Source organism: Mya arenaria, chromosome 10 (genome assembly GCF_026914265.1).
Source record: "Mya arenaria isolate MELC-2E11 chromosome 10, ASM2691426v1".
Taxonomy (NCBI): Eukaryota; Metazoa; Mollusca; class Bivalvia; order Myida; family Myidae; genus Mya; species Mya arenaria.
In genome coordinates, this window is record NC_069131.1 from 42,444,483 (window position 1) to 42,458,191 (window position 13,709).

Consider the following 13,709-nt stretch of genomic DNA (forward strand, 5'->3'; position numbering starts at 1 on the left):
CTTATTTATTTTATAGTAAGAACTGTGTATTTCTATGATTTTGTATATTATGTACTCATGAGTAAAACTGTTTCTTTTATTTAATCTGACTTGGAGAGTCTTGGTTTCGTGGAAGTAGATTAAAGGTCGGCGGTATCTTTTAATTAACCATGCGATAAGATGTGCTATTTACATAGTCTGTTCACGTAAGGTTCCAGTGCCTTTATAACTACTAATGAAAACTACTAATGAAAAAAATTAAGGAACGAATTGCACGATTGGCGTCATTATCGTGATATGAACGCAGTTGGGCTGAGTTATAATACTGAGAAATGTCCAAAGGCCAAGATTTCGCATAATTACACTGCTGTTGGAAAATAATCCAACTTTCAGTCTGATGTGTACCTGAATAAGTACAATAAAATGTAAAGAATAAATAAGCTTAGTCTTGGAATACCCTAATTGAACCGAATGAAATTAAAACCCTCTAATAACAAAGATCTACATTCAATTTTACAACGGAACTGGTACGTTGTTACTCAGAATTATGTTTAATTATACGCCTTGTGTGATAACGCGCTGTTTTATCTTAATAGTTAAACCACTACAATTGGTATTCCGACCACAAAAAATGTCAAAAATCTACGTCGCCATGATGAATTAAGTTTGCCCTTAAACAATTAAACTGACGCTAGTCTCCTTATTACAAGAAACATGACATGGCTTGCAGCTGGCGTAAATGATAAATCTGATTTTAACATAGCAATTTATCAAATTCGTCATTTACACGGTTATATAACTCGTAAACAAATCAAAACTAGTTAATGCAGAACGGGTTGTGCAACGAATTTAGTGAATATAGTACGGATAACATTCGTTAAAACGTCGTTGCAATGTATGTGGCTGTACTTCTTGTCTGTGTCGGTTATCTTGTTCGGGGAAGTGATGGGGCAACGTTCTTCTCGCCGACAATTGTTCGTACAAGTAAGTAAAACGGAAACGTACGGGTTTATTTTCAATTCAAATTTTATAATCTATGTCGATTTCAAAAGCAGGTTAGCGTCTTCTTGACATTTGCAACATCAATTGATTACATTAAACGTTTCAGTGTAAATAATAAACATAAATATATAGATATAATCATAAAAAAATTACGTATAACACTATAAAAATGTAAGCATATGATAATAACAGTCATGAAATATAAAGGGCAGTTTAAAATAAGTATTATAACAATATACAAGGAGACTTAACATCTTCACTATGAGTGACTATCAATCTTCGGAGTTGAAGACCTTATAGTATAGTCTGTTCTAGGCATTTTTTAATTTGTTGCATTTTTTGTTATTCATGTTACATGTATTAAGGCTGGTGTATGTCGCTAACGTACGTTTTCATTAATTGAAATAAAGATATAATAACTTTTATGTTCGATTTCTTTATCGTTTTGTTATATGTTCTCTGAACTTTGATATCAAAACAAGATCTTTATCAGACTCTTTAATATACATATATATGGGCCGCGTCGCGACAAAACCTGTCTTAATGACCAAAATATCGATTTTGAGTTTTCTACATTTTTATAAACGTGTGTTTATAACAATAAAAAATATGTAATTTTATTTTTGATATCTTGTAAACTTTTTGAGATTTTCCACTTTAAGTGGCACAGGGGTAAACGTCGATTTTTTGAAAACGCGTGACGTTATGACGTGAAATACCAACAACTGACGTAAAAAACTTTGTGATAATGAAGCGAACACCTGTCTTCATGAGTAAATATATTTATAAGAATATTACTGACATAGACCGTTTTAATTGTTTTATTTTCAACTTTTATTTCGTTGCTTAGCAACATAAGAACAATTAAGAATAACATGAATCATAGCATCAGAATGCAAAAAAAACTGCTTTTTAAAAACAAATCAACAACTTCATTTGCTTTCAATATAACTTTATTAGAGTTATTGTCTGAAATATATATGCATCTACAAAAGATGTCGTGAATTTACATTAACAATAGAACAATCACCGGCGACAAGGCATACACAGCTATAAAGTGTTTGGTACGGGACATAAAATGTCCTGGTACGGAGGCCGAACGTATGGTCGGACGCATTTATATAATGATTCTTGTCGGGGATGGCTAAATCCTGCAGCTTGAACAACATCCGGTCGGGCTTGGGTCTCGAACCGGAAGGCAGGATCCTTTAGTACGTTCAGCGTGTCCTCCTCTGCATCTCGCGACGTTCTTACTACAACGACACCAGGCTCAGTGGACGAAAATCGAAAGTACTGGTACTTCCTGAAATTTAATCATGCATGACACTTGATTAACAAGCGATTTTCATTAATAAATAAACGGAGACGATGTTGTAAAAGCAGCAGGAGAATAAAATCTTAATATGAGCAAATGTGAATATACATCTATATATTCGTATTCAAGAAATCGTTATATGTTTATGTATAAAAATATGCATATTTTTTTACTATAATGACTTAGAAAGACGAACCTGGTATTTGCATAAGATACTCAATGGTACTGTGCTGTTCGGTCATGACTCTCCACATGAAGTAGCCCACGATATACTTATTCTTATTCTGACCTGTAATGCGAAAAAATACATGAATGTGTGTAATTAATTTCCTGTACAGAATGTATCGCCCACTTACGCGCAAATTAAAGCAGAAACACACGTAAACGCACACACGCACAAAACTGCAAAGGTGCGACATTGTAAATGTTACGGACAATTACCAATAAAAATAGGAGGGACGGCGCAGAGTTAGAGTGTCTGCTTTCAGAGACAAAGAGGTGAAAAGTCCAATCACCAGTCGGGAAACATTCTTGTGACCACTCATATATATATATATGCCACAACTTTTTCGGCTAGTTACTGTTATAAGGCTTTTGCATATAATGAATATTTTATATAGTAATAAAAAAATATAATGTTCTAATTTATATTCGTTTTCATGTCAATCCTTCAACAGAGAGTTGTACTTCGTTAGAACTTCATAAATGTCTTCATAGATTTGAAAAATGATGACTACAGCAGGATCGGTGCTAAATCTTCCGGTTTACAGAAATAAAGCCCCCCCCCCATGCACACACCGAGCAAGTACCCACACGGAGACAAAGGCCCCCCTCCCAACCCAACGTAGAATACTGACACCCCATATAAACGCCCCCCCCCCCTTCCCTCCCATCCCAACGTAAAATACTGACACCCCATATATACGCCACTCCTCCCTCCCCTCCCAACGTAGAATACTGACACCCAATATAAACGCCCCAACCCTCCACTCCCAACGTAGAATACTGACAACCCATATAAACGATACCCCTCCCTCCCCTCCCAACGTAGAATACTGACACCCCATATAAACGCACCCCCCCTACCCTCCACTCCCAACGTAGAATACTGACACCCCATATAAACGCCACCCGCGCCTCCCATTGTAGAGTACTGACACCCAACCCCCTACCCTCCACTCCAAACATAGAATACTGACACCCCATATTAACACCAACCCCCTCCCCTCCCAACGTAGAATACTGACACCCCATATAAACGCCATCTTCTCCCCTCCCCTCCCAACATAGAATACTGACATCCCATATAAACGCCCCCCCTCCCAACGTAGAATACTGACACCCCATATAAACGACACCCCTCCCTCGCCTCCCAATTTAGAATACTGACACCCAAATCCCTACCCTCCACTCCCAACGTAGAATACTGACACCCGATATAAACGCCCCTCTCCCGTCCCAACATAGAATACTGACACCCCATATTAACGCCACCCCCTCCGTTCCCAACGTAGAATACTGACACCCCATATAAACGCCATCCTCCTCTTCCCTCCCAACGTAGAATACTGACACTCCATATAAACGCCCTCCCTCCATTCCCAACGTAGAATACTAACACCCCATATAAACGCCACCCTCCCCTCCCCTCCCAATGTAGAATACTGACACACCATATAAATGCCAACCCCCTCCCCTCCCGACGTAGAATACTGACACCCCATATAAACGCCATCCCTCCAATCCCTCCCAATGTAGAATACTGACACCCATATTAACGCCATCCCTCCATTCCCTCCCAACGTAGAATACTGACACCCCATATAAACGACACCCCTCCCCTCCCCTCCCCTCCCAACGTAGAATACTGACAACCCATATAAACGTCACCCGCCCCTCCCAAAGTAGAATTCTGACACCCCATATAAACGTCTCCCTCAACGTTGAATACTGACATACGGTCACATACCATATAGATGTTCATCAACACTCATGTCTTGAAATCAGTATCTTACTTTATAATTATACGAATACATGTCACTAACTAAATATTCAACGTAAACTTCCTCTAATGCTACAACAAATACAACAAAACCGACGACAACAGCTTCCTCTAAATATTTTATTACAATGATTTCTATTGGAAAGATATCACCATAAACATGTTTTTTTATGAAAATTGCCAAATCAAAATCGTCCTGAATGAATCTTCTATTAGTGCTATAGCTTCTTTAAAAAAACAAGCCGATAAGGCCTATCGTCTAGGGTGAGATATAAGAATATGACAAATGTACTTATCGTCAGCGAGGGGGTGGTTTGGACTGGGGGCAAAACTCTCTACGGGGAATAATGTTTTACATTTTAAGTACCAGCAATTCTATATAACATAATGCTACCTACCCGCCCCTCATAATTATGTGGGGATCATAAGTTTCGAATGAAGTCATATTCTTGCATTGTATATTATTTTAGAAGACGTCTTTAACACACAAAACATAAAAGAATAAAAATTGTCTGTTCAGCACATGGGAAGGTTTTTATCTCTTACATTTCAGTAAATGGAGAGAAAACGACCTATTGCGAATATGATGGGATAGAATATACGCCGCCAGGAAACTTCACGGACAACAAGGCGTGCGTTAAATGTACATGTAACGAGAAGGGCCTCAGTTGCCATTCGTAAGTGAAGTATGATAAAACAGAGGTTAAGCAACCGTTCTTGTATATGTAAAATATCTGTACATGTGGACTGGCACCTACAAAATCTGAACGTGTATGTGTAGAGGCCCGTACTGATTCTGTTCGTGTATGTGTAGCGACCAATACGGATTCTGTACGTGTATGTGTAGCGACCAATACGGATTCTGTACGTGTATGTGTAGCGACCAATACGGATTCTGTACGTGTATGTGTAGCGACCAATACGGATTCTGTACGTGTATGTGTAGCGACCAATACGGATTCTGTACGTGCATGAGTAGCGACCAATACGGATTCTGTACGTGTATGAGAAGCAGCCAATACGGATTCTGTAAGCGTATGTTTAGCGGCCCGTACGAATTATGAACGTATATGTGTAGCGGCCCGTACGGATTCTGTACGTGTATAAGAAGCGGTCCGTACGGATTATTGACCTATAAGAGAAGCGGCCCGTACGGATTCTGTACGTGTATAAGAAGCGACCCGTACGGATTATGTACGTGCATGAGAAGCGGCCCGTACGGATTCTGTACGTGTATAAGAAGCGGATCGTACGGATTATGTACCTGTAAGAGAAGCGGCCCGTACGGATTCTGTACGTGTATAAGAAGCGACCCGTACGGATTCTGTACGCGTATGAGAAACGGCCCGTACGGATTATGTACCTGTAAGAGAAGCGGCCCGTACGGATTCTGTACGTGTATAAGAAGCGGCCCGTACGGATTATGTGCCTGTAAGAGAAGCGGCCCGTACGGATTCTGTACGCATATGAGAAGCGGCCCGTACGGATTCTGTACGCGTATGAGAAGCGGCCCGTACGGATTCTGTACGCGTAAGAGAAGCGGCCCGTACGGATTCTGTACGCGTATGAGAAGCGGCCCGTACGGATTCTGTACGCGTATGAGAAGCGGCCCGTACGGATTCTGTACGCGTATGAGAAGCGGCCCGTACGGATTCTGTACGCGTATGAGAAGCGGCCCGTACGGATTCTGTACACGTATGAGAAGCGGCCCGTACGGATTCTGTACGTGTATGAGTGGCGGCCCGTACGGATTCTGTTCATATATATGTAGCGGTCCGTAGGGATTCGATACGTGTATGAATCTCTATGTTGAGCTGGGCGAATGGAATCTGTATGTTAAGCTGCCTGTATGGAATCAGTATGTTAAGCTGCCTGTGTGGAATCTGTATGTTGAGGTGCCTTTATGTAATCTGTAGGTTAAGCTGCCCATATAGAATCTGTATGTTGAGCTGCCCGTTTGGAATCTGATTGTTAAGCTGCCCGTATGTAATCTGTAGGTTAAGCTGCCCGTATGTAATCTGTATGTTGAGCTGCCCGTGTGGAATCTGTTTGTTAAGCTGCCCGTATGGAATCTGTATGTTGAGCTGCCCGTTTGGAATTTGTATGTTTAGCTGCCCGTGTGTAATCTGTATGTTAAGCTGCGAGTGTGGAATCTGTAGGTTAAGCTGCCCGTATGGAATCTGCTTGTTAAGCTGCCCGTGTGGAATCTGTATGTTGAGCTGCCCGTATGGAATCTGTATTTTGAGCTGCCCGTATGGAATCTGCTTGTTAAGCTGCCTGTATGGAATCTGTATGTTGAGCTGCCTGTATGGAATCTGTATGTTAAGCTGCCCGTTTGGAATCTGTTTGTTAAGCTGCCCGTATGGAATCTGTTTGTTAAGCTGCCCGTGTGGAATCTGTATGTTTAGCTGCCCGTGTGTAATCTGTATGTTGAGCTGCCCGTTTGGAATCTGTATGTTAAGCTGCCCGTATGTAATCTGTATGTTTAGCTGCCCGTATATAATCTGTATGTTTAGCTGCCCGTGTGGAATCTGTATGTTGAGCTGCCCGTTTGGAATCTGTTTGTTAAGCTGCCCGTGTGGAATCTATTTGTTAAGCTGCCCGTGTGGAATCAGTCTGTTGAGCTGTCCGTATGGAATCTGTTTGTTAAGCTGCCCGTATGGAATCTGTATGTTTAGCTGCCCGTATGGAATCTGTTGTTGAGCTGCCCGTATGGAATCTGTTGTTGAGCTGCCCGTATGGAATCTGTATGTTAAGCTGCCCATACGGAATGTGTTGTTGAGCTGCCCGTATGTAATCTGTAGGATAAGCTGCCCGTACGGAATCTGTTTGTTGAGCTGCCCGTATGTAATCTGTATGTTTAGCTGCCCGTGTGGAATCTGTATGTTAAGCTGCCTGTACGGAATCTGTTTGTTGAGCTGCCCGTATGTAATATGTAGGTTAAGCTGCCCGTATGGAATCTGTCTGTTGAGCTGCCCGTGTGGAATCTGTATGTTGAGCTGCCCGTACGGAATCTGTATGTTGAGCTGCCCGTATGTAATATGTAGGTTAAGCTGCCCGTATGTAATCTGTATGTTTAGCTGCCCGTATGGAATCTGTATGTTGAGCTGCCCGTATGGAATCTGTATGTTGAGCTGCCCGTATGTAATCTGTATGTTAAGCTGCCCGTACGGAATCTGTATGTTTAGCTGCACGTATGGAATCTGTTTGTTTAGCTGCCCGTATGTAATCTGTATGTTGAGCTGCCCGTATGTAATCTGTATGTTGAGCTGCCCGTATGTAATCTGTATGTTGAGCTGCCCGTATGGAATCTGTATGTTGAGCTGCCCGTATGTAATCTGTATGTTTAGCTGCCCGTATGGAATCTGTTGTTGAGCTGCCCGTATGGAATCTGTATGTTGAGCTGCCCGTGTGGAATCTGTATGTTAAGCTGCCCGTACGGAATCTGTTTGTTGAGCTGCCCGTATGGAATCTGTATGTTAAGCTGCCAGTATGGAATCTGTATGTTGAGCTGCCCGTGTGGAATCTGTATGTTAAGCTGCCCGTACGGATTCTGTATGTTGAGCTGCCCGTATGTAATCTGTAGGTTAAGCTGCCCGTATGTAATCTGTATGTTGAGCTGCCCTAATGGAATCTGTATGTTAAGCTGCCAGTATGGAATCTGTATGTTGAGCTGCCCGTGTGGAATCTGTATGTTAAGCTGCCCGTACGGATTCTGTATGTTGAGCTGCCCGTATGTAATCTGTAGGTTAAGCTGCCCGTATGTAATCTGTATGTTGAGCTGCCCGTGTGGAATCTGTTTGTTGAGCTGCCCGTATGTAATCTGTATGTTAAGCTGCCAGTATGGAATCTGTATGTTGAGCTGCCCGTGTGGAATCTGTATGTTAAGCTGCCCGTACGGATTCTGTATGTTGAGCTGCCCGTATGTAATCTGTAGGTTAAGCTGCCCGTATGTAATCTGTATGCTGAGCTGCCCGTATGGAATCTGTATGTTGAGCTGCTCGTATGGAATCTGTTTGTTAAGCTGCCCGTATGTAATCTGTATGTTAAGCTGCCCGTATGGAATCTGTTTGTTAAGCTGCCCGTATATAATCTCTAGGTTAAGCTGCCCGTGTGGAATCTGTATGTTGAGCTGCCCGTATAGAATCTGTTTGTTAAGCTGCCCGTATGTAATCTGTAGGTTAAACTGCCCGTATGTAATCTGTATGTTTAGCTGCCCGTGTGTAATCTGTATGTTAAGCTGCCCGTATAGAATCTGTATGTATGTAATCTGTATGTTGAGCTGCCCGTGTGGAATCTGTTTGTTAATCTGCCCGTATGTAATCTGTTTGTTTAGCTGCCCGTATGTAATATGTAGGTTAAACTGCCCGTATGTAAACTGTAGGTTAAGCTGCCCATATAGAATCTGTATGTTAAGCTGCCCGTATGTAATCTGTAGGTTAAGCTGCCCGTATAGAATCTGTATGTTTAGCTGCCCGTATGTAATCTGTAGGTTAAGCTGCCCGTATGTAATCTGTAGGTTAAGCTGCCCGTGTGGAATCTGTTTGTTAAGCTGCCCGTATGTAATCTGTATGTTTAGCTGCCAGTATAGAATCTGTTTGTTAAGCTGCCCGTATGGAATCTGTATGTTGAGCTGCCCGTATGGAATCTGTATGTTAAACTGCCCGTATGGAATCCCGTATGGAATCTGTATGTTAAACTGCCCGTATGGAATCTGCATGTTAAGCTGCCCGTACTAAATATGTTCGTTCAGCTGCCAGTTTTGAATATGTTTGTTCAGCTGCCCGTGTGGAATCTGTGTGTTGAGCTGCCCATATAGAATTTGTACGTGTGGCTTCCAGTACGGAGCCGGTCTGTATAGTTTCCAGTACGTTATCTGTTTGTTTAGCTTGTATATAGTACATACTAATTAAATCTTATAACAATATTAAATATACTATCTTGGGTGCTAACATTGTTACCGTTTGATTCAATGTTTTGTTGCGGCGACGTATCATTTCAAATAGTTTGTAAGTCGATCGTACAAGTACAAATTTGTACGTGTAGAATCACTGACGCTCGCTTTCCTCCCGACATTATTCACTTCATAAATATTATAACGTATACGTAGCGTTTCTCAAACTCTTTTCTCGATAATATGTTACTAACCAAACATGCAATATTGAGCTAATTCTTAAGCTTAAACTGTCGAACACTCGAGTAAGTAAGCTTATAAAGTTGGTTGATCGCGCGATTGTGGTCGCCAGAAGTGCGCTCGCCGGTGGTCGGTAGAACGCTGGTACTGGTAAGCCGAGCGATGTTATTTGCCGAATATTAACGCTAAAGCAGATCGAGAGTACTGACAATAGTAAGTCGAGCTGGTATTGTTGGCTGAATATTAACGCTTAAGCAGATCGAGAGTACTGACAATAGTAAGTCGAGCTGGTATTGTTGGCTGAATATTAACGATAAAGCAGATCGAGAGTACTGACAATAGTAAGTCGAGCTGATATCGTTGGCTGAATATTAACGATAAAGCAGATCGAGAGTACTGACAATAGTAAGTCGAGCTGGTATTGTTGGCTGAATATTAACGCTAAAGCAGACCGAGTGTACTGACAATAGTAAGTCGAGCTGATATTGTTGGCTGAATATTAATGCTAAAGCAGACCGAGAGTAATGACAATAGTAAGTCGAGCTGATGTTATTTGCCGAATATTAACGCTAAAGCAGATCGGGAGTACTGACAATAGTAAGTCGAGCTGATATTGTTGGCTGAATATTAATGCTAAAGCAGACCGAGAGTAATGACAATAGTAAGTCGAGCTGGTGTTGTTGGCTGAATATTAACGATAAAGCAGATCGAGAGTACTGACAATAGTAAGTCGAGCTGGTATTGTTGGCTGAATATTAACGATAAAGCAGATCGAGAACGCGGGAAATAATAAATCGAGCTGGTATGGTTGGCAGAACATTAACGATAAAGCAGATTGAGAGTGCTGACAATAATGCCGAGCCAATGTGGTTGGCCGAACATTAACGCTATAGCAGATCATGATTGCTGGTATGACATTAACGATATAGCAGATCGAGAGCGCTGGCAATAGTAAATCGAGCAGGTATGGTTGGCATTGCATTAACGATATAGTAGATCGAGAGTGCTTGCAAATGTGAGTCGTGCTTGTATAGTTGGCCGAATGTTGACGCTACATCAGATCGAGAGTGTTGAATGTGTAAGTCGAGCTGGTATGATTGGCTAAACATTTACGCTTTAGCAGGTCGAGAGTGCTGGCAATAGTAAGTCACTTGTGTGGTTGGCAGAGCATTAACAATAAAACAGATCGAGAGTTGAGCTGGTATGGTTGGCCGAACATTCACGATATGGCAGATCCAGAGTGCTGGCTATCGTAAGTCGAGCTGGTATTGTTCGCCGAAGATCAACGCTATGGCAGATCGATGGCGCGGGGAATAATATGTCGAGCTGGCAAGGTTGGCCAAGCATTTATAAAATAGCAAATATAAAATTTGTCAGGTCGAGAGCGCGGAAAATAGTAAGCCTGTAGCCGGTATGGTTGGCGAGTAAATTGCAGATCGAGAGAGCGGTCGAAAGTAAGATAAGCCAGATATAGTACGTCAAGCATTTGCATTAGACGTTAAAAGCTGGTACAAGTAGCTCCCAAGCCTGGCGCTTGGCATTTAAAAGGTAGTGCTTGGAAAAGTGGTGTACTCAGTACTGGTTAACCCCTGGAAAGTTGTATCCCGTGTATCGGTGCTTTACACCGAACACGTTAAAGAAACAAGAGATCTTTTCGCAAAGAGCTAGGGTATCGCACCCGGATCTCTTGTATCTCACTCGGTTTCTTCAAGTCTTCAAATGTCTGGATTTGACTGCGAATTGCTGTCACTTCCATCTCATGTCACTTATGGCATTTAAAACACAATTTAAGTCGTGATGGCGTCACGGCGGGGTCAAGCCATAATGCAGCCAATGGGCGCAGGCAGACCTTGATAAACTCAAATAAACAAAAACCACTCACAAGCTAGTATATAATAGAAGGTGACTGGTTAATTTCACAACCATGTGCTTTAAACCCACATATTTTGATACGAATACATCAAGGTTAAGAGCTAGTGCCTTTAATTGTCTTCTCGAATAATAACTTATATGTCGGGATTATTAAATTTGAATGAGCAGTTTTTAAGATATGCAAATTATCAATTTAAAACAACAACATGAGGCTATGAGTCGTTGACACTGGTGTCAGTTCAGCTTATTTTAAAGCAAGTGCTGTTTTAGTGTTTGACTGGATGGAGCACTCTTCCACATATATTTATATAAGTATGTAAATATTACAAAAACGAATATTTAAATGTCCGGTGTTAGGAAGCATTTTGATCCCCATAGTATCATGAGCCCCTGGTCATTATTATAATATAGTACAGCATAATATATCGACTTCCTTACGGTAAATTTCTACCCCCTACATAAAAACGACTTCCCGGTAACAATTTAGAACTATAATTATGCGGGTCAAATACTAACCTTACACCGCCAGTTCGCCTGTATAAGTATATACAGTAAAATAAAAAAAATCAAGCTTTTTTATGCATTTGTTTCAGTACAAATGTAATTTATCGACATTTGATTTTATATTTTCAGGATATCGTTCAAATACCACTATGACGAGACTACAGCCCAGTGCCAGGTTGTGACCATAAAATGCAAGAACTTTTGGAGAATGAAGAATGACTTAACCAAGGAATGTCCGAAAAACATGCTCCCAAAAGTGTTGTCGATGTCGGGCAAATAAATAAACAAAATTATCGTTTTTTGAATAAAAACGCTTAAAACATAATACACGTTAAATATACCTGTTGTAAACTACAGACGTGCTGGTCTATCCTTGAAAGGGATTCTAGTTTTTGTTCGAGAGATATCAAAGCATGTAGAATCATATCCAGTGTTTCAAAGGTGTGTAACCTCCAAAGCACCATGGGCCCGTTAGAATCGTTCAAATGAACGCTAATGAACGAAACTGAACAAATACATCTCTCTTTATAAAGGATAAGACAAACCATTAACGAATACATAATGTATGAATATACCGAAGGTAGGCATTAAATGTGGTCGATGTAGTATTGTAATGAAATTGTAAGACTATGAACTGACCAAGTTGACAAAACAGAGCAGCATGTATGAGAACAACATACACGTTGATACCAACCATAGATTCAATCGACAGCGACAATAGTAAACTACAGGGACAAGTCCAATAGTAAACCATTCAACCGAGTAACTTCTTGAAGGCACAACATCTCCCATTATATATAGATGAAAGGGTTACCGTCGTGGAACGCTAAGGGCAACAGGGCATCACTGGGGTTTAAAGTAGTCAGTAGTCCACATGATCCAACACACAAATAACAAAACCATAACTCATTATAAATTATGGAAATGTTTTGTGTTGTTTTTTTTTTCTAAAATTGTTATTAGATTATACATATCTTTTAAGCAATTACAAATTTATGATTTTCGGAAGTCATTTACCTAAGACATAAAAAATACATGAAAACACACAAAAGTAACCTATTCATGGCATTGCTGACAATTTAAACAAACATGATTAAGTTTCTTCACCAAAACTACTTTTGTGGAAAAAATGCTCGGACAGGCATTCATTATTTTAATGACGTATTATTATATAACTACCAAGGAAATTCGGTTGAATGCATTACTGTTGGGCTCAAAATGAGCAGAAAGGGCATGCTAAGCCCTTTCTGGAACTGCCATATGCGTATCTGATTTCGTTTATTGTAAGCTCTTAACTTTTTGATATATAGCAGTCATTCATCAATGTATAAATATGGCTAGTTTACATGATTATATAATCATTCAATGAGTGTCGATTTACATTGAAAAGTGAAAACTATCACATCATCGCGTACAATTAAGAAACCAAGACATCCTAATAATTCATACGTACAGAGGCGAAGCTAACCCTCTATTCATGCAGATTCATAATTGTGCCAAGGGGTCCGTTAAGTTAAATTCTCAAAAGAAAAATCTATAGCCTTTGTCATAAATTCTCTGAGACCTCCAAATAAACAAATACACATGAAGCTATGAAACGGTTTTACAATTTGGTTGTACTGAAACAAAACGCAGACAAATATAATCGACAGGATTTAATTTCACAACCATGTGCATTAAAACCGACATATTATTATACATACAAATACATCCATCATTATATCATATACAAAAACAAGTTGACTGTTTCACCGGTCTAAACTGGCAATGCGATCGTGCTTTCTGCAAACAGAATACATACCTTTAGAAAACACCTTGTTATTACACGATTACGTGATAATTCAAACAACACAAAAACTTACAGTCAAGTTTTTGCAGTCAATTACGGTGACCGTCTTAAT

General features: G+C 40.5%; 1 protein-coding gene across 1 annotated transcript; it reads left to right on the plus strand.

Moving 5' to 3' along the window:
• The first annotated feature begins 819 nt into the window (after window positions 1–819).
• Window positions 820–12,133, plus strand: LOC128205117 (uncharacterized). The gene is made up of 3 exons (XM_052906554.1): window positions 820–963; window positions 4,852–4,975; window positions 11,938–12,133. Exons 1-3 carry the CDS (start codon window positions 873–875, stop codon window positions 12,086–12,088), a joined length of 366 nt encoding a protein of 121 aa, XP_052762514.1. The 5' UTR covers window positions 820–872; the 3' UTR covers window positions 12,089–12,133.
• Window positions 12,134–13,709: the final 1,576 nt, after the last annotated feature.